We start from the raw sequence: 21682 nt of genomic DNA, 5'->3' as shown, positions 1-21682 counted from the left end.
TCAGATAGCCCAAAGCACATAAAATACGCGTGAGAGCCATGTGTACACAGCGCAGTCAATAAACACGAGTGAAGACCAGTATACGTGAGAAATGTATACATATCAGCATGTACACGCATCACATTTATGGCAAATAAGTTCCGCGGAAGCCTGCAAGGAGGAAGGTTCACGAAAATAAACACTGTCACGCAGCCCGACTGTGGCACGGAAAGGAAATCCGTACGGTTGACTCACAAAGAAAGATTTACAATTCACAAAAAATTCCAAGGCCGGGTTCACCGGACAAGGTGGAATTTTTCTTCGACTATGTATGAAGCCTTATTTCTGGGAAAACCATATGGTTCTCATTTGTAACTTCGTGTTAAAGTCGGGTGTGGTGCACTTTTCCTCTTCATACGCCAAGTTTGACGACGTTGAACAAAAATTATACGCCAACACCGTTCTGAGACACTCAATACGTTCACTGTCTCCACGAAAACGTTACGAAATCTTCTTAAACTTTTTTTTTGGAAATGGCGTGGTAGTGGCACTTTTATTACAAGTTTGCACAGTTGATGCGTGGACAGATCAAATTAGACAGAAGAACAGCAACAAAACAATCGATCAACGGGAAACGGAAAGAGGAAACAGACAACCGCTCTCTTCCAGCTATCTTAGGAGAGCGCTATATATCAGGGTGCCTACTACGTTGGCATTTTCAAATTTCCGGATTTCGCCAGGTTTTGCTCGACTGTTTTCATGAAACTTCCCCAGAAGTCTACGACACTGGTGGGCTTAGGCGCAATAAAAAAAAAAAGAGAGCAGTGGTTCACAGCTTGTCAAGTTACTGCAAGCCCATAATTTCATACTATACTAACGGTAAGACGGCAGTCAGTTAGAATTCACCATCAGATCCGACTGAGTCATATGTTTCCTATACATGTTCCAGCCACCGGGGCCAGGCTCACACCCAAAAAACCTGCAAATGAGATCATAACTTGCAGTTGGCGCATGGACTCGGTTGAAACCCTCGTTTTCTTCTGCAATATCACTATGTTAAACCATGACCACTGTATAAGCGTCCCGTGTCCCTGATTCAAAGCAACCGATGGGAAAATTCCATCTCTCTTTCCTCTGAATTTTACAGGTTGTCCCTGAGGGCAGACAGCCTGTTTATCCTATACGCTATATACGCTTTCATATAGTAGTCAGGTTTCCAGAATATACAACGTCATTTGACGCCTCATCCACAATATCTCATATGTCAATACGGAGGCGATAACAAGCACACTGTGTAATGAAAGAAACCAAAGAATGAACGCATCTTCTGCATTCAGACAGTTTCCGAAGAAAGGCATCCCGGATCGAGCGCACTTCAAAAGCGGCCTCGCAGTAAGCAACGCTCTCGGTGAACGAAGGAGTGAAACGTGGGCCCAACGGAGTCCTTAAAAAAAAAAAAAGGTCAAAATATGGTCTTATATATAGGCGAATCTAATTCGAAAAGAATTTTCGTGGAGCAGCGGAATGCCGCGAAAGAAAGAAGGAGCTTCGAGGATAGTTAGAAAAGAAGAAAGAGAAAAATACCCGATATAAGAATAGATTATCTTCGCCGCTTACCAAGACTTGCGGCTGTTTACGCACGAGCGCTTGCGGACGCGATGTGTGGAAAGCGATCACACGCTCTCCTGCCTTTCCGTTTGCGATTCGGAGCTGGGAGCCCATTGCGCACTTTCATCGTCCTTTTTACTGCCGCCTCCTCGGAGGAAAGAAAACTTAAGAGTAACGACTGTCAAATCATCGAGAAGGCGAGTACACGAAGGGAAATCGTTTTCTATCTTTTTGCTTACAGCATGACCGCTTTTTAGCTGTTCGCACAGTGACATGTCTGACTACGAGAGTTGGCCCCGCCTTGTCCTTCAGTAGCGTATCTTCCGACAGGCAATGATGCGTGTGGCAGTTGACACGGTTAGAGCAAAGGAAAGAGACTTGCGAATTACATCTGTAACAGTCCGTGCATACTTTACATACTGTGCATACGGTCAGAATGACGAATTCGCAGAAGGAGATGGAGAGAAATGCTATCTTTGATAAAAGTTGGAGCCGTCTGCCTGAGAGCATTACATGCTACCGTCGCCCGTTGGGTGAGATGTGTGATACACACAACGATCGGGAAAACACATTACCGGCACACACATCCACATACACGCATACACACACAGAACGAAAGTCCAGAGAAAAGGCAACGAAGTCTACCTGATGCCCGCAGTCGTCGACAAGTCCTACAAGTTTCGTTTTTTTTTTTTCCGGAAAGTGTGAGCGCCTGTGCTCACCCTCCAGATTTTTCCGATCGCGAAAATGTCTTTCTGCATATAAGGGCGCCTGATGCATGACTCATTTCGCATGGCTCAAAAAGCTTGCAGCGTGCAATAAATGACAGGCACACAATTAATGTATGTATGTATGTATGTATGTATGTATGTATGTATGTATGTATGTATGTATGTATGTATGTATGTATGTATGTATGTATGTATGTATGTATGTATGCAGCGACCTGCGTCGCGCGTAACACGCATACGCGGCGAGAGTCGCCGTCGCATCGCCGGTACCCTTCCGCCGTAAAAGCGGCGGGGACGGAAGCCGCGCGCGAAAGGGGAGGAAGGCAAATAATGCCGCCGCGATTGAAAGAATTTAATTACCCCGACAGGGCCCGGCCGATCGAGCGTCCGGCGGGAACGCGAAGCGCGTTCCAAGCGGCGCGGTCATTTAAACCGATCACTCCTGCGGGCACGCAGCGCGTCGCGCCGTGGCAACACGCAGCATCTACAAAGGCACGGCTCGCGCAGAGCAGGGACTCCTCCGGCGCGGCGTCTATAATTGCCGCCATCGAGCCGGGGCGTCCATCTTGCACGTTAACGCGAACAACGAGCTCCCGCTCGTCGCCTTCTCTTCGCGTGGCTGCGATACGCGCGCGGGACCGATTCACCGCGGCGCGAGCGAGCGCTGAAAGAGAGACAGGCTCGACGATGGCGGCGCTTTCCGCGGTTTTTTTTAAATTTATTTCCGCGCGCTCCTTAATGGCGCGCCCTGTGTTCGTTCACCGAACGCGTAACTCGCCATTCAGCGCGCGCTCGTACGTAGCCCACGAGCGTTTCCCGCCAATAACCTTTAATGGAGAAGAGCGCGCGAAGCAGCAGCAGCAGCCAGAAGCGGAGCGAAAAAAAAAAGGTGCGCTTCCAACCCGCGCATTAAGCAATTAAAAGCGGGAATCTTAATGATTAAACGTGAAAGCCATTTGTTTCTTGTCTCTGCTCTTCCTTTCTGTGACTTAGTCGACGCTAATCAAAATGAATGTTTCGAGTGAGAGCGATCTTAGTTTTAATGCGAAACATAGCGGTTTTCCTTCTTTATTTTTTTTTAAGCAACGCTTCATTTCGACTCCACTAGAACGCAGTCCCGCATAATCATTTTAATGTGTATTTAAAAAGTAAAAAAAATATAAATTAGAGTTTTGCGAACATATGAGACTCTCGAACTCCCGGCATACTATAGCTCGATCTGCATGATCAGGAAAGCGCGCCGGATGGCCGTAGCTATGGGGTCCCGGACTGAGGTGGTGAAAACTTTGTTGATTCCTTTTGAAGAAATGGGGCAGGGGAATAGAGGGGCGAGGGTGCTATGCATGGTAGTCCCTCGCAACCCTCTCAGCCCACCCAAGGATGGCCGCCTGGATATCGGGCCTGGAGCTACACAATGCCGCCTCCTCGCTGCCTATTATTTTACGGAGGGAACGGGGTGATTCAAAGAACAGCCCTCTCCCCATGGTGCGATTAGGATTGGCTTCGATTGCGGAGCAAATTTTACAGCCAGATGAGGGGTAGAGAGAGGGGTGGATGAGGACTCCACCCACACTACAGGCCCGCTCAAGGACCCTGCGATATTTCTCTAATCCTACAAAGTTTCACTCTCTCTCTCTCTGTCAAATAACAAGTGGAGTCGAACAACGGCCAATTCGATTCGGCATCCGAACCGAAGTCACTATTCGTAAGTGCGAATATTTTCAGAGTTGCCTTGGGAATATTTGAAATCGCCAGATGTGCAACGAATTCCATCCAAGCGGGCATACGGTATAGGCATGAAACAGGAAAATTTACGTAGTGCATGGTGTACGCTCTATGCCGCTCGGGGGGCGAGGCTACTGAGGCAGAAACAGCTATGATTTGTCCTCGCCAATAAGTCCTGATTGTGCGAATGAACTGCCTGTCTGCTTTTAATGCTCCATTTGTGTTTCTTTAATAACTGACGCTTCGTAACGCGCAGTCTAACAAGAGAAACTTACTAGAGTTGTTGATATACTACGATTGGAAAATCTGTGGTGAGAAGGGATGCTCGTAACTCGAAATCTATTCGAAAAGTATCCGATATGTGATTCGATTCGCATCTGGCACTATTCCGATTCGTATTCACTGATGTCTCGTAATTACTATTCGCACATCCCCATTAATGAATATAAGAGGTTCTTATTCACTGATGTCTCGTAATTACTGTTCGCACACCCCTATTAAAGAATATAAGAGGTTCAACTATACGTAATACCGCTCCATTTAGATAGGAGGAAAACGATTGCATTTTTTGTTCACTTATAGCTGGATCCTGTAGCGGCAACCGCCGTGTTTGCTTAGTGGCTATGGTATTGGGCTGCTAAGCACGAGGACGCGGGATCGAATCCCACCAACGGCGGCCGCGTTTCGATGGGGGCGAAATGTGAAAACACCCGTGTACTTAGCCTCAGGTGCACGTTAAAGAACCCCAGCTGGCCCAAATTATTCCGAAGTCCCCCTCTGCGGCGTGCCTCATAATCAGATCGTGGTTTTTTGCACGTCAAACCTCAAGAGATAAGCAAAGCGAGAACAAGGTAGAAGCAGCAGCCAACGTTTCGACAAGTGGACTTGTCTTCTTCAAGGCGACCTATGAGCGTTCCACTTGTCGAAACGTTGGCTCCTGCTTTCACCTTGTTCTCGTCTTGCTCATCGTCTTGAATTTCCATCTCCCGCCTTCCCCCCGTTTTCTCAAGGAAGAGACGGAAGAAAGGGGAAAGGCAGGGAGGCTAATCACATGGGAAGGTCCGATTTGCTACCCTGCGCTGGCGAGAGAGAGAGGATGAGGCAGTAAAGTGATGGCAAATTTCAAGAGATAAGATAAACTATAGCGGCACATTCGACCGGTCGTTTCCGAGCGCAGCTGCGGAACTTCAACGGTCGTTTAACGACGTAACTAAACTTTATCGTGACAATAACCACGCTTCTTTATAGCGTTAGTCATTTGTTTCCGTAATACAGCAGCATTGTCGTTTTACATAGCCAATCGAATCTTTCAAGTTGGAACGAGATTAAAATGGTGACACCTACACTATTACAGACACCGCGACGACACCCTTTGACTTATTCGGCCAGTCCGCGTTCTTTAACGTGCGCTCAGGCGCGGGAATGCCTTTGCATTCTGCATTCGGTCAGAATGAGGCCGTCGCAAACGGGAATGAAACCCGACACATTGCGCTTTTCCAGCGGAACACTGTAGTCAACTGAATTCGCCGCAGCGCTTATGTATCGAAGCGGACACTGCTTTTCCAGTTAACGAGTTTGACGATACGTTACAGCAATCTGCAGCGACAAGACCTCGCATGGCGATTTCTGTCAATCACAGAGTGGCTTCGAAAATTTTGACAAAAACAGCAGGTGTTGCCGCGAAACAGAAACCTGCAGTATAGTACATCGCTATATTGTTAGGCATTCGATTTCGGCACGCGTATGCGAGTATATTTAGTCTCTGCTGCTGAATAATTACTCAGTTCGCGTGCTTTGCCGGTGCTGGTGTAAAGCCAGCATACGCAATCATATCCCCCCAAAAAGCAAGATGAATTTAAATAACGCATCATAAGCATTCACAGCTTAAGCACAAACTTCTTACAAGGTCCAAGTGAAGCGTCTATACGGGGCTCCATTCTCGCGAGCTTTTTAGACATTCCATTGTGATCATCATTTATGAGAGTGAGGGATAGAGAGAGGAGGAAAAGAGAAAGGCAGGGGAGGGGGGTTACCCACGCTGAGCCCAGTTGGCTACCCTGCGCTGGGAAAAGAGAAGTGAAAAATGAGAAGGAGAGAAGTGAACTACACAACCTGCACACACATACGCATTCGGCGTTCAGTTCATCGCATGCGGTGGTTTACAAATTAGTGCATCTCAATAAATGCAGCAGCGCTGTTGCGGCTTCACACTTCGTAGACGCCCCAAGCCACTGTCCCATGATCTTCCCTTCTGTAAAAGGCCAGCAATTTAAGGGCCTTAATACTGTCCGCAGGGAGAGCCTCCATGTGCGTGTGACGGGTAGTCATACATTAGAAGTAATACATTAGAGGTCTATTAAAAGTCCCTTCTATGCCACATGTGTTATACAACTGGCCCTGTCCGCCATTCCAATTGGGACTGAACAAGCTTTGGTAGTATAATTTGCTGGAGGAGAACAAACAACCTGTCGACCATTCGGCTGTATATGAAAAAAAATCAACAAAGAAAAAAAGGTTTCAGCCCGCGGCAGTAACGTTGCATTTCCAATTTGTCAAGTTCGAGCCTCGTGTATACATCCGCTACGGAGAACGCTGCCTTTCATTCTTTGCTCTATTTGCAGATCGGTGCGGACTGCGGTGGATTCTGGGAGGCCTAACATGTCTTCAGCAGCGTCCACAGAAAGAAGAAGCACGCGGTTCAGATTGCGAGAGAACTTTGTATTCCCGGCGAAGCCGGGCATCAGAATCTAGGGTTCTGGAATAAAACACGCACGCACCAACTGTAAAACGAAAAAAAAAAAAAACACCTTGCTGTGTGTTGCTCTAGCCGGTACACCCACGGTCCACCACCGCCAAGTTTCCTCCCCCCATTCTGTTGTCTTCAAGGGAGAATCACCGTTCTGCGCCGCGGAGAGGGCTGCTCGAACTCGTTCATTTGTTGTTGTTGTTGTTGTTGTTATTTCTTTTTTTTTCGAAACTTTTCACGAAGCCCCCAGGGGAAATTACCCGGCGCGCTGCTTGCGGAAAGATGTTGCCTCTCCTCCCAAAGCTCCCCGGAGAATAAATTTTACTTCGTGGTTGGTTCGCAGGGCGCGCGTTTCCCTTGTTCGACTCTGTATCGCCACGGCCTTGTTCATGCAATTTCAAAAAAAAAAGAAAAAAAAAGACGGGCGTAAAGCAGAGCACAGAAGGACTTTGTGTAAAATTCGATGCGTCGGCTGTGGCTCCGCTCAGGCTTCAATCAACTGAAGTCTTCTTATGATTGAATGAACTCCCCGAGGATATATGATGACGGTACACGAGATGCAAAAAGTCTGATGCCGAGCACGAAGCGGGAGTTAGAACGGCCGGAGAAGAAGCAACGTATGCAAGTCTTTTGATGCGCAGGGAGAACGCGTTGCGTTGCTGAGCCCGTCTAAAAGCCGTTCTTTATTTTACCAGCATTGGGATTCCTTTGAAAAGTGCGCTTTGATGTCATACCTCGGTGCGTTGCAGCGTTACTTACACCTTCATTTGCATTGTCACACGCAAACCTTGAGAGCAATGGTATTTTTTTTCTCTCTCTCTCTTTACCGGCTATGTTCCAGTCGTAATTTTTCAAGTTTCTAATATGATTCACGTTTCTGAGGGCTTTTGCTACAAGAAACAATTACCACCGTGGGTATGTGTTACTTTCACATAATTTTTACGCCGCATGGGCTCATTGGCAGTACGACGACAGTTCCTTCAGCGCCGCAGATTCTATGCTCTCTTCCATGTGACAAAGAACAAATGGCAATCGGTTATATTTCACTCTCATGCATATCTGGTATTTAGAGTTAGTCTCTGATTCAATGCAGTCGCGTTTTATTTCTATGCGTACTTTGGTCGCCGCAATGGTAGCACTCTACGATGTTCTTAATACGTACCTCGCTATTAACTCTTATGCCTATTACACAACCCTCTTCCAAAGTGCCGATTCGAAACTATGCACAGTGGAAGGATAATACAAAGTGGGTGTGGCAATACGCGAAACGGAACACTGCCGGTATGGCGAACTGGGAGTACTCGAAGTTAAAGCTTGGTATAGGATAACTTCGCCACCGTAGTTTCCCACATGCAAAACAGCATAAGCAACATTTCACTATTTAGGAAAGCCGAAGCACTAAACATATACATTATAGGGACACTAACGAAAAACACTGACTCATTATAACCACTGGTAAAATATAATTTAAAAACTCAATTTGTATTAAATTGGCGGAAACAAGCGGATAATTACTGAGGAAAAGTAAAGGCCGAACACACCCTTCCCCCGATTTTTTTTCTATCCCTTTATTAATGTACATGTTTATTATTTCGTGCGGAAACAGTGACGTCACTGCGACACCAGGGATGTATTCCGCCGTATTTTGGCCGTTTCGGCGGAGAGAAAAGCTCTCGACACTTGCTAAGTCGAGTACTTGGTTGCTTCAGAACCGAATGTAGCCCTTGTTTGTCACTAAACAGCTATAACCAGGCGCGAACACAAAATGCAGAAATTTGTGACTTCACGGCGAGCTAGTGCGAGATCTTCACAGTGGTGTCGCCACCCGTTCTCCCTAGTCGCATCTCTTCTGGTTTATACCTAGTATTAACGCGATAGCGTTAAGGAGCTCGTGTCGCAGAAAAGCCGGTGTCGTCGGCGTCCGCGGCGTTGGCCGTGAGCGATAAATCAGGGCAGGCATTTCATAAATAAAAAGCAACTTCCAATCTGGGCTGGGTGGGAATCGAACCAGGGTCTCCGGAGTGTGAGACGTTACCACTGAGCCACGAGTCCGATGCTTCAAAGTGGTACAAAAGCGCCTCTAGTGAACGCGGTGTTGCCTTAGAAACGAGCTGTTTCTAAGGCTCAGGCGTGCGTCGCTTGCTCAGGCGCACATTTCGTTGTCGCGCCGAACGCTGCGTTGCTCGACGCTCACCGCGTCCGATGCGGGGCGCGTAGTCGCTGCGCCGTAGCCCATTGTCTTACACCCCTTGGCGGGTCGACGGGAACGCTGTCGCGTTCCACTCTTGAAGGCGAAGCTTAAGCGTCCTCCAATGTTCCTGTCACGTGCCGCCTTTGCTATTGCAGAAGCGTAGTTCACTAGTACGAGTTCATATATTTGTCAGGGGCCTTCTTGAAGTCAACGTTCCGGACAGCAAACTGTGCGCCGGCATTGAGGAAAAGTTTTCGCCAGCTCGCCGAAAAAAAAAGAAAAGCACCTCATGTGTGGGCGGGCGCATTCGACTCACGAAGGAGCCGTCGCTCGGCCGCCAACCGGTCTGTGTCGTGTACGACCGCGGCGAAGGATTCCGATTACAGCCAGATCTTATCGCAGGGCTCCTCGCTACAGCTACTCGAGAAACAGCTGAACACACTCCTATTAGCGCCGACTCGAGTCGCCTTCTCTTATCGCCACGATTTATCGCCGCTCTGCGCTTCACGTACGACAAGCGCGACAATCTGACAAAACCCGTGCCACACCATCATTGAGCAGAAGGGCCTAAAGTAACTGCAGTTCCTACATGTATATATATACACACACAACCAGTTCGCTGAAATATTTTCTCTAGTTTGAGAAGGGGCTGTTTCTAGCGTATAAATACTGCGTGGTGGCCTGAACTAACAATCAATTTGGCATCGAATTAAGATAAAATCAGAGTGAGGCGAAGCGCCCCTAATTCAGTATTTTCACCACGTTGGGCAAATAAACTAGCTTGTTTTGATACATTTCACTTCGTTCGGGTTAACACAGTGCAAGTCCAGCCCGCCGGACGCTGCGAGTGCTAAGAACGAGCAGGTCTATCGCGAGGAGGAACTTTGTGAGACGGCTGATCCGAGTAAATTTTCGCCAGCTTGATTTAAAAGGATCGTTTGTAAATGGCATACCACGCGGTCACACTGGAATGCGCCGTAAGTAGTTCTTTGCCACAATCCCCTGAAGGCAATGTAATACTCAATTTATCATTCTCTTTCCTCCGTGCTGGGTAGTTCGTATCCTCCTCCCCTCCCCCCCCACTCTCTTTCCTTTCCTTATTCATCTCTGCAGAGAGGCCGTGTGCTTTGTGGTTCGTTATGTTTCGCAATCTATTCTTAGTTGACGTTTAAACATTGTTGAATGAATTTACTCGCCCGTCGCTCAATTAGAATACATGGCAACATTGACTTTCTCGACTATACTCAAGAGTTTCTGCTCTACAGCTCCGAGAAATTTATAGAAAGATATACAACCACGCTTGCCAGGTGCTGACATTGAATGCGTTGATAACAGCTCATTCTTATATGGGCATATGTTCATCCGCTACGAGGACCAGAGAGAGAGAGAGAGAAGGGACTTTAGAGATATGATGTCCAAAGTTGAAACCAGGAGCAGAAGACATTCCCCGCAGTAGCCTTTGCATAGAGCCGTCAGGCCGCCTTACAGAAATAAACCGCTGGTTTTCTACGCGTAACAGTCGAAACGTTTGGAGATTGTTTAACACGCCTGAAAACGACGCCAAATCACCAACCCGAAAGTCTAAACGTGCGCTAATCATGCCGTGTACGAGTGCAATTAACGTCCAGGAGAAAAAAAAGAAGGAGGTGCAATCTTCATGCAATTTCTTTGACATAAGGTGTTCCTGTTGCTTCGGAGTGAAGTGCGTCTCACGTTGAAAGGGTTACAACGGAGGGAATAGGCATAACCTCTAGAATATCGGCTATTCAGTGACAGAAAGTGAGTGAGGCATAAAGGAGAGATGCCTCGGCCTGCACCACTAACGGCTATTCCCTGAAAATGAATCGCGAGACTCTATCGTCGCCGGTGACAACAGTAACGCAGGGAGACTTTCCAGATGCGGATCATTATCCTTCCAAATATCGCCGATTCGCTGTCAGCCGGTGCTCGATGTATGAAAGGGTGCGTGTTTGCGTTACTGAATTCATCCATCAAGGCGGCGAGGTGGGCTATTTATTTGGTTGCTATAGGGCTTGAACTCATATTTGCAGCGCAAGATTGCAGACATGCACAAAGAAGAGAAAAAAAAAGAAGCGAAACTTGATGCTCAGCGCTCTTCTGGTCTGTTCTTTTTTTTTTCCCTCTCCCTTTCTTTCTTTGACTGTGTTTGTCTTCAACTTTGCGCTGCCAATCCGAACGCATTCGCTACCGAAAAAGTAGCTAGCTTTGTTCAGAGCCGTCTGGATAACTCTAATCAACCGAATCACTTCAAAGATCTTTGTAGTTCTGTCACCCGTCAAAGTGTTTACTCTCGAGTGCCAACAACACAAGGAGGGACGCGAGTGGCCGTTGTCGCGTCCACTCGGCTCCCACAAACGAGACAACTCACCCGTACAGAAGCGCAGCTCCCGCGATAGCTCCTCCGCACTGGGCCGTCACGTACAGGAGCGTCCGGAGCGGGCTCACTTTTCGCGTGGCGAACGTGGCCAGCGTCACGGCGGGGTTCATGTGCGCGCCCGATATGTGGCCGTAGCACTGCACCAGCGTCGCGGCCGCCGCGCCGGCCGTCAGGGCGATGCCCAGCACCGAGGGCTCGGCGTAGCCCGGCCAGGACACGTGCGCGCCGCACACGAGGAACACATAGAAGAAGGTGGCCAGGCACTCGCCGATCACGGCGCGCCACAGCTCCAGGCTGCGGATCTCGGCGCGAAGCGAGCGACGCCGGCATGTCGACGTCGAGGAAGACGGGCAGCGGCCCGCCGAGTCCAGACGGCCCAGCAGCTGGAGGAACAGCGACTCCAGGCTGACGGCCGCGGTGTTGGCCGCCATCTCGGCCCGCGGCTCGAAACAGGCACCGAACACACTTTTCTTTTTGTTGTTGTTGTTTCGGGAACTTTTCAAAGGATCGCGGTCCCGCCACTGCCCATCTTCGTCGCCGCAACCGCGATCTTCGCGCGTGGCGCCGTTATCCGAGAGCCCATCACTGGCAGGAGCGGCGGTCAGGCGCGTCTGCAGATCGCGGAGCAGACGACAACGCCGGTTGCGGACCGCGCGGGACCGGTCGAACTCATCGTTGGCCGGCGAGGGACGAGGAGCGGTCTTGTGGAGCGCTGTGACGTGCAACCCGGCGTTACGGGCGCAGAGTGAGTGCCGCGCACGCCGGCCTTGTTCGACGCGCCTCCTGAAAGAGGAGGAGGGGGGTGGAGGCGGGGATGCAAGATGGAACGTGGCGCCGCGCTCGCGCCTGTTCGCGCGCGTGCTCGTTGGCAGAGTCGGGAAGGGGGGGGGGGGGGGGGAGGCTCGATTTCCGGCGCGATTAGAAGTTTCTTTTGCGTCTGCGTCGATGTCGGGGCTCGGCCCGGCCCGGTCCGGTTTGCCGAATAGGAAGTGCGGCCAATGCGGCCCCGGTGCGATACCATGCGGATGTTTAATAAACTGCTGGGCACCGAAACGTGCACCAACTGCCGATGGAGCAGCTCGGACGATAGAACAAATAGAACCGTCAAACGCACTGCTCATCGCTGCAAGGGCCGATTATTTTTTTAAAACTTGTGCCTGACTCTTGAAACGGAGGCACCGCAGGTGCACTTCCAAAAGTAGGCGCTAAGAACCTGGTATACGTGTTAGTGTTCCTGTACAGAATACTGTCTCAGTAGATCGTCTATCTGATGTTCCATGTGCACGTCGTTCGTTTATAGTGCGATAAATCTAATGAAATATTCTTTTTTTACTAATTCAGCAGAAAGTGGTACGTATACCGTTTGCTATCGTTGCGTAGAGAATAGGACAATCATGCATGCGTCGCATGCACTGCCGTGCACTGCTCTCGCATCGCGCATGACGCAATTAGAGCGAAATTTGGCCTCTCGCTCGGAGTCAGAGGCACAGCTCGGCAGTACGTTTGTCGATGCGAGCGGAATTGCTCATGTATGACGGAGTTCACTCAGCCAGGGTAGGTCTATATCCATGTAACTGAAACCTGTGCTCATCAGGAGACACGTGGCCTACAAGTGTGCAATTTGTTGCAGTGCTTTCACACTTGCTCGGCTACGGCCACGGCTCAATGCAGCCACAGATTATTTATTTATTTATTTATTTATTTATTTATTTATTTATTTATTTATTTATTTGCGTTTTGAAGTACTGAAATTGTTCGGTTCACGAGAATCTCCTGTTTCTACTAGTATGCACGCCGTCTGTCTTATTGGGAGACCACTGAAACGGCTTTCTCGCTCCATCAGATATATGTGTTTCTAAACGCGAATCCTTGCGTGCTCTTAACTTTACCGGCACTTGCTCTTTGGGGAGTTTCAGTGGTGCGCTTTAGGAACCCTCTAGCCACTTCACCCTTCAGCAAGAACGTGAACGTCCGTTTCTTGCACTTGCGCTCATCGTCACTACGCACTTCCATCGCACACACACAAAAAAAAAAAACAGGGAAAGAAGAAAATCTAATACAATAAGGACGTAAAGCAACGAACACGCATAAAGGATAACGGTACTCGTAAACCAGGCGGCGTGAGCTTCTCTCCTGCACAAAGCCCCCAAGGCGGTCGTAACCTCCGAGTTGTTCCAGGCCTCCGCGGCCACAAGTATGCAAATTAGGGGCCCCGTTCCGTGGTTGCACACAAAAAGACAGACCCCTTCCTTTTCTTTTTTTTTTCCCCTGGAAGCTTCGAAAGAAACACGTTCGCTTCCGTACACCGCCCATCTCTCAATCGCTCTCAATCTCGCCGTCTCAATATTTGCGTTTTACTTTTCTTTATTTTTTCTCTTTACCAGAAGCGTCGTTCGACGTATCCTGTTTCACCTTTTTCTTTGCGGCACAGCTTTCGTTTTCCAATGGCGCGTCTACCAACGCTCCTCCCTTGGCGCCCTCCAATACGATGTTGGTCGGTCTCACGCTTCGGAACTTCGAACGCGATGTTACGAGAAAGAAAATAAAGAAAACAACAGAAAGCGATGTTGATCGCATGCCGCGCTTCAGAGTGTGCTTGACTGCAAGCGCGTGCGCGCGTTGGGTTATCGCGACCATACTCGCGGTTACATACACAAACGCGAGTCTGGCGACCATCGCAGAGCCGGCGAGAAGCAGTGTCAAAAGCGATAAAGCTAGGGGAGGCACCCCGCGCTATCTCTTAACTCGCGAAGCGGGAAGAGAGATCAATGTTGTGCTGCGCTGCCGAGAGTGCACAGTGTGATTTTTTTTTCTTTTTTTAACGTTTCTTTGTAAATAAGTTCCCTCGCTCTTCTTCGTCAAGCCCCTTTCGTATGGGTTTCGTTAATATTTCAAGCCCGCTCGGAAGCAGCCGCAACGCCACTGGAGAGCGTCTTCTTCTTCGCTGTGAATGTGAATTCGCCGCATAGGAGAACATTTCTTTATCTCGACATCGCGACGTCGGGGCTCTGGCTCGCGCTCCTCTTTTTAATTTTTTTTTTTGTCTTGCGTTTCCGGCATACAGACTTGCTGCTATGAATGATGAATGCAAACGGCAGGCGCTCGGATACAGGAGATGCCGGTGGTTCCCCGCAAATGTTGCGGAGCTTTATCGTGTTTTCTCATCGGGAAGGCAGGAGCACTGCGTATCTGGACTATACCCACTCACGTCTTCTTTTTTTTGTTGCTGTTCTTTTTTTCTGATGTTTAGTCCAGTTACTTTTGTGCTTCGACACATAAAACAGCGTTTTCTTAAAAAAGTAACCGGAACGCCAATGCATTTCGTCGGGCACATTTAAAATTAATATCTCGGAACTGGTGCTTAAAGAATTCGTTCCAAGTGGATACGCCGTGCGAGCTGACGATGATGACTATATGTGTGTGTGGTGTGTTATGGTGCAAGGGCCAGTTATGGCCAAAGAGCGCCATGTCACATGGTAATCTTAACGATGCATTTCGGATGGTATGCACAATGAGTTCCTCCTGGTCGATGTGACATGGCTGTAGAAGGGCCGAAAAAATAACTCGCTGCAAATGACGTCAAACGCATAGAGTTAATTTCCTTTCCCTTTGTCCTCTGGTAGCTTCAACACTAGTTAAGGAGGGAAGGTGTTTAAGGTCCGAAGTAGGCGCCTCTCGATGATTTGAGTGCACGGTGGCAGCGGGAAGGAAGAGCCGTTGTCCGATAATGTGACGCTTTATTCAAAAGCCGAGGCGTGTGTCCGAGTCCAAGCACGAAGCTCCGCCCTCTCCACACAACCAAACATGACTTTTCAAGCCCTCAGCTGCGCAAAGGAGTCGAAAACTAGCCAATCACACATGTGATTTCAAATCATTGTAACCAATAGCACATCCACCTTCGTGCCGCACACGGCATTGGTGGAAACAGTGGCACTCTTTACAACACGCCAGGGGATAGGGTTTCTGATGCAAAAGGATGGAAAGTTGGGCGATTTGGTGCGGTAACATGATCCTGGATTGTAGCGCGAGGTGACACGGACACAGACTAGAAGCAGACAGGACGAGCGCTAACTCTCAACTAAATTCTTATTGAAACGAAGAACACACACACACACACACACACACACACACACACACACACACACACACACACACACACACACACACACACACACACACACACACACACACACACACACACACACACACACACACACACACACACACACACACACACACACACGCACGCACACGCACACACACACAAACGCACACGCACACACACACAAACACACACACACACACACACACACACACGTATATATATATATATAGGTGAGTGCAAAAACCGCAGCATAAGTACATGACACGGTATGAAGACATCAGTCAAACATATCAGAAAGTATGGAAGTCAAAAAAGGAAACAATAAGAAGACACTACTTCAGATTAACAGACGTGTTGTGAAGATACTGAAATTCGCATTCTAACAGAGACAAAGATGCATGGCTAACGCAAGTCTCTCCTAATCTTTTAATGTGGAATGCCTCGATTATTTCCCGTGTGGTTTGGCAGTTGTGTCTCGAAAGAATTTTAGTGTCTTCAAAGAAAGGTTTACAACCGCAACTGAAACAATGTGACACTTGATGTGAAGCATTAGGGTTGTTAAGTGAATGTTTGTGTTCTTTTAGTCTAATATTAATGCACCTGCCGCTCTGTCTAATGTAAGTCTTCCCGCACTTGAGAGGAATCTGATAAACTATACCAGTGTTACAAGGCACAAAAGAGGAAAAAAGGTTTGCTGTGGTGCTCTATGTACATAGATTATCCCATGGTTTACGGAACGTGGCCAATAGGTATGATGTCGATACAGTTTTCTCCGCGTCCCGCAATTTATCTGTCATGTGCCCTATGATGAGTAAGAAACTTGGAACAGGGTGGCAAAAAATAAAAGATGACTGCGACGTTAGACAGGTGTCTAACTTTTTAGCAGAGAAACGCTCAGATGACTTTAATATACACAATAAGGGGCTCTGTAATTTAGACCGTGACTTAACGTACTTACCTAGACGTACTTTATGTTATAATCCCAGTCAGCCTACTCACACATACATCATTACTAGTCACATCTACCATAGCCTCATCTACATCCCAAGAAGCAACCGCCTACCTCGGTAGGCGTAATGCAGGCCAGAATTCGAATAGGAATGCGCAGTACCGAATTAGTATGGAATCTTCAGCGATATAGAAACTGTCCAGTACACAAGAGTGTGTACAGTATCGGACGGTAAGATTCACTTGCTCTGACTATTCAATCATCGTCAGTGTCAGAAAACAAAAAGCGTTCTGAGGTTCTATAGCTAGATTTGCGTCGTGAAGTCACTTAACCTTGCATAAGTTCTACCATTGTACCCTCCAATATTCCATCACCAAGAGCTCGGCGCTTGTTATCACGTGTAAGCCAAAAAGCAGCTCGCCTTCCGAACGTATATTCAGCGCCAAAAGCTTGCGGAGCACACGGTCTGAAAAGACGGTATACATTTTTGCTCTCTAGGCACGCAGCGCGGTATATTCGGATTTTCAGCATGCACTGATGTCTATAATAGAGTAACCAGCAGTTCTGCATAAATTTACTGACTGGAGGCTTAGGTGCTTTGAAAATGAACTTATTCGCAGAGCCTCGGCCGCGTAAACTTTTGACGCCGACTGTGCCATTGAGCACCAGTATTTTCTTTGTTCTGCACACAGTTCTTTAAATGAATGGCCTTCCAGCCAACGTCAGACAAGTCTAAGGGATGGCTAATTTTCACGACAGCCATCGCTAACATGATGTATTAGGTATAGCAACTCAACTATTATGTACTACATCATTACTGACACAAATTAGGTGTAATATATACGTAAGCAAATGAAGGACAATAAAATTGTCTATGACATTTCATTGAGACGTCAGAACTACTTCAGAACTTAACCTATTGTCCCGTGTACCTCCCTAAGCTTTCTGGGCAACAGAACGGGCGAAATTCTAGGGCGATATCGATATGTCTTGCGGCACCGTGGAAAAAGAGGGAGTGTGTGGCTTTGTGGGACCATGTGAAAGACTCAGCTGCCATTGTGCTGCTCAAGCACAACAAACGACACTTGTAGATTTTAGTTACAGGCAGTAGAGAAAATGATAAATGGTGCTCAGTGGGCGCTGGCGTGATCATTAGAAAACCACCGTGCCGATATGGGTTGTAAAAGATTCTATACAAAGGGAACATTTCTGGCAAACCTTCAATGCCATTACTAAAGTTTCTTCAATTGTTCAAACACGTTAAACTTAGAGTAGAAGAACATTCTCACAGAATAACGGAGGAATTGCACCAGTAATTATATCACGGTGCTGTGGCCTGACTCTACACTAGTGTGAGTTAATAACTGAACAGAAGAATGATATAGCATCTGTGGTGATCTTAGCCGAGGACACGGTCTCCTTGCACAACTTTATGTGCAAAACTCAAAAAGGGTGTGTGCTTAGAGTCGTTCTCTCTTTTTACACGACGGGCTACACTAACACATCCCTGTGTGTTTCCGAGTAAAATTTCCGGTACTCCTCCGCCTACGTCGTGTTAAAAAGATATGAAGACCTTTAGTACTTCTAAAGTTTCATGAAGCAATATAGAATGGTTCAAATGATAAGACATATGCGCTTCATATTAAAGATGTGTTTTAGGTTTCGAGGTACCCATTTGTACTAGGCAAACAAACATGTGCAATAATTCGGACAGTATTCATTTGCACCCAAGATAACGTACGCAAAAATCCTGCTCTGATATAATGCGAATGTACTCCGTCAAATAGCTTCAACTATATTCCTTTGTACGAATATTTCGTCTGCGGCTCTTGGCGATTTTGCTACTTTTGTGTCTTTTATTTGCGCACACTGGATGCTAATTCTTTTTTTTTTCAGGTATGCTTCGAGCAGCACAAGAGTCACACAAACAAGCCTTTTCCATGACACTGCTGCAGAGGCAAAAATATTTCTTAGCAATATCTTCATAAATCTTTGCCTTAAGAAATAAACTTTCAGAGAACGCTATCGGGACTTATTGTTAAATACGTTATATCTAAAGTGCAAAGACGCTTGGAAGCACATTTGCATCTTCACGAAAGCAGCCAGCTCTCTCTTGTACGAAAATGTTGGTGCAGACAGAAAGATACAAAACAAGAACCATAACTAAATGACTTGCATTTTGTAATATGTCATCTAGCTGAAAACTGCCTGACTAAAGACGATAAAAGAGCAGGTGGCTTCGAACCTGCCAACTCGCGCTCGTGGTATCAGTGATTCTGACCTGCAGGTGTTCAGAGCGCTCGGCTCTAACTTCGACCGGCTGCTGAAGCCAAAAACCATGTTTGTATATCTATCACATTAAAATCCGCGACCTTGCTATGAAAACAGGGATTTTGGAACGACTTTCTTTGCGACTTCAAGAGCTGCTGTTGCAACCATCTGAAAGCTGAGCCATCGACATTGATAAATCCCCGGGAATATACCAATCGATGCAATAGTTTCATCGCAAATCGCTTTTTACTAGCCAAAAAAGCCTCTAAAATTTTTGAACGTTTCCATAGACTCCCATACTTCAAACTTCGCCAGCAATTTGGGACGGGTTTTCGGCCTTAAGTAACAGTACCGCTTGCATGAGATTTCTGGCTAGGCCCGTAGAGCCTATTTCCATGGGAACATATTGAAACATGGCTTCTATGATTAGTTCGCGAAAAACGACGCTCTCCCATACAAAATGCGCATGTTTGCAGGGGCGCTCGCTAGAAGCGCTGTTCGGCGATGTCCCTAATTACTGGTCACGAATCCACCATGGAAAACGCCGTTTCGAGGGCGACCCATTTGTTTTGGGAATACGTACTGATACAGGATCGATAATGAACGCTGTTATGTATGCTACTGCATCGTCTAGACGAAGTTCACAGATATCATTCCAAGCAGCTGTGTTCGCAGAACTTCGTCCTGTCGGCTGAATCAAGTTTCCATCGAGGAACATGTGCAGAGCACCCAGCTTGTTCTGTGAGGTTTAGAACGATGGGTAAGTGACTACTTCCATGAGGGTTATTAATGATATACCACTGTCAGTGGCGTAGCCAGAAATTTCGTTCGGGGGGGTCTCACATTACAGCTCGGTCTCCTCCTTAAGAGGAAGCTTCAGCTTGGGTGCTCGTATCTAAATACATGTAGAAGGAGAATTAGTTTTTCTCGGCAACCAATGCACCAAATTTGACGAGGTTTGTTGCATTTAAAATAAAAACTTAAATTCTAGTGACTTTTGGTTTCGAATTTTTCATTTAGGTTGTCAATTCTTTATTGAAAATTCACCAAAATCGCAAATTTTCAGAAATCTAAACTATCAAGTTTAAAACTATGTAACTCAGCAATGAAGAATGATATCACAATTCTGTGAATTGCACCTAATAGTACATCTACAGCGAACAAAATTTCTATGTTACACGTGAATCTCCAGAAATTTAGCATTATGGAAATACGGCTTTCGCAGAATCCTTGTACACAACGTAACCAATTCATGTAAGATATGAATTGAGACACCAACTTTGTCTGCTTTGACTGTTATAATATATGCCGTTTACTGAACAGTGACATGTGTGCTTGATGCAGAGCTATTAGCTTGTAAACGTCGTGCTTCTATTTATTTGTTTTTGGAACTTTCGAGTTTTTCAAAATATTTAAACGATGTTAAGGCCCTGAATCGAAATTCTACTTCCAAAAGACACTAGAATTTAAATGTCTTTCTCAAATGCAACAAATTTTATTACAAGCGATCCGGGGGTTATCACAGAAAAGCGTTTCTGCGTTTTACATGTATTTGAATGAGCCGCGTCGGAGTTGGGCGTGTTGCGTTTCGCCTGCGACACGTGGTTTTGCCGGCGCGACTGCGGCGGGGCGGCAGACATTTTGGCCCGATCGTCGTCGCCGCAACGCTCATCGGCAGGTGTTTCCAGGCGCGACTGCGGCGATGCGACCGCAAAGGATCACCCTCTCATTCCAGTCATTGTGCCCGAACCAGGCGATGCGAAAGCAGGGATCATCCTCTCATTACAGTCATTGTGCCCGACCGGCAGCGCTACGACAGGGTGCTACGAGATCGTGCTCGACATGGTGCTACGGCCGCGCTACGACAGGGTGCTACGAGATCGTGCTCGACATGGTGCTACGGCAGCGCTACGACAGTGTGCGTCACCATTAGCCCATTGTACATTCACGTGCTCGTCTTTTGAGGGGTTCCTTCTTGCCCTCAACTGCGAGAGTTTAAAAACAGCTGCCCCCGGACGCCAAAAAGAGGGCTCCGATTTCTTCTGTTGAGTAAAGTGCTCTCCCGTCTCTCTACTTCGGTCAACCTGACCGCCAACTCTTTGCGATGTTAAAATAAACAAGTTGTTTTGTTGTTACCAGTCGACTCATGCTTTGCCGGGACCTTCGGATGCTTCCAGTTGTACCCCAGGCCGCCAGGCCAACGCTACCCTTGGGGCTTGCGACCCAGGTACAACCACGGGCGTCAGCGCCGAGTTCCCAACAGATCGTACCAGCGGTGCGATCCAAACATCTGGTGGCAGCGGTGGGATCGCCTCCGACTTCAAACATCTGTCTGCCAGCGGTGAGATCGCGACAACGGAGGCCAGCAGCGAAGAGATGCAGTTGACTGTATGCTGAGCAGCTCAACGACGATCCGGGAGCAGTGCAACGAGCCCTGTGTGACGACTGGTTGCCTGCAGCGGAACGACTGCGCGGAATTCCTGCCTGCGAGGTTTGGTGAGTGCGGGACTTTCTTCTTCTGAGCTTTGCCAGGCTTTTGTTAGTGTTAGAAACAGAGCTGGTAATTGTGGTTGTCGTTGCTGCCGGGTTAGTTTGCGGCAAGACAATAGTAAGCAGTAGAGAAAGCAGCATTCAGAGCAGCCATGGATTTGAAGTCGTTGCGCAAACCGAAATTGTTGGAGCTTGCAAGAGAGTTGGGTCTGGATGTCTCAGACAAACTCAGAAAACCAGAACTGCTAAAGGCTATTCTTGAGTTAGAGGCTGAGGATGACGAGCTGTCGGAATGCCTTGAGACCATTGAAGAGAGGGAGACTGCAAAAGAAAAAGAAGAGCGTGAACGTAAAGAACAGAAAGAGCGAGAGCAACAAGAGCGTGACCGTCAACACGCTTTGGAAATGAAGCGTCTCGAGGTAGAGATGGAACGCGCTCGTAATGGAAGTCAGGCACACGGTGCAGGAGAACGAGTATTGTTCAAAATGA

The 21682-nt window shown here is 47.6% G+C and overlaps 1 protein-coding gene across 1 annotated transcript in view; it reads right to left on the bottom strand.

The window, feature by feature from the left end:
• The window catches only part of LOC142585190 (aquaporin AQPAe.a-like), a 140821-nt gene extending 128670 nt beyond the window's left edge, over nt 1-12151 (bottom strand). Inside the window, exon 1 of the mRNA XM_075695751.1 lies at nt 11370-12151. Within this exon, the coding sequence (XP_075551866.1) occupies nt 11370-11809 (440 nt within the window). The 5' untranslated portion in view covers nt 11810-12151. The remainder of the gene's footprint in view (nt 1-11369) is intronic.
• Nucleotides 12152-21682: the final 9531 nt, after the last annotated feature.

Source organism: Dermacentor variabilis, chromosome 6 (assembly GCF_050947875.1).
Source record: "Dermacentor variabilis isolate Ectoservices chromosome 6, ASM5094787v1, whole genome shotgun sequence".
NCBI classification, from domain to species: Eukaryota; Metazoa; Arthropoda; class Arachnida; order Ixodida; family Ixodidae; genus Dermacentor; species Dermacentor variabilis.
This window is presented reverse-complemented; position numbering and strand designations above follow the sequence as displayed.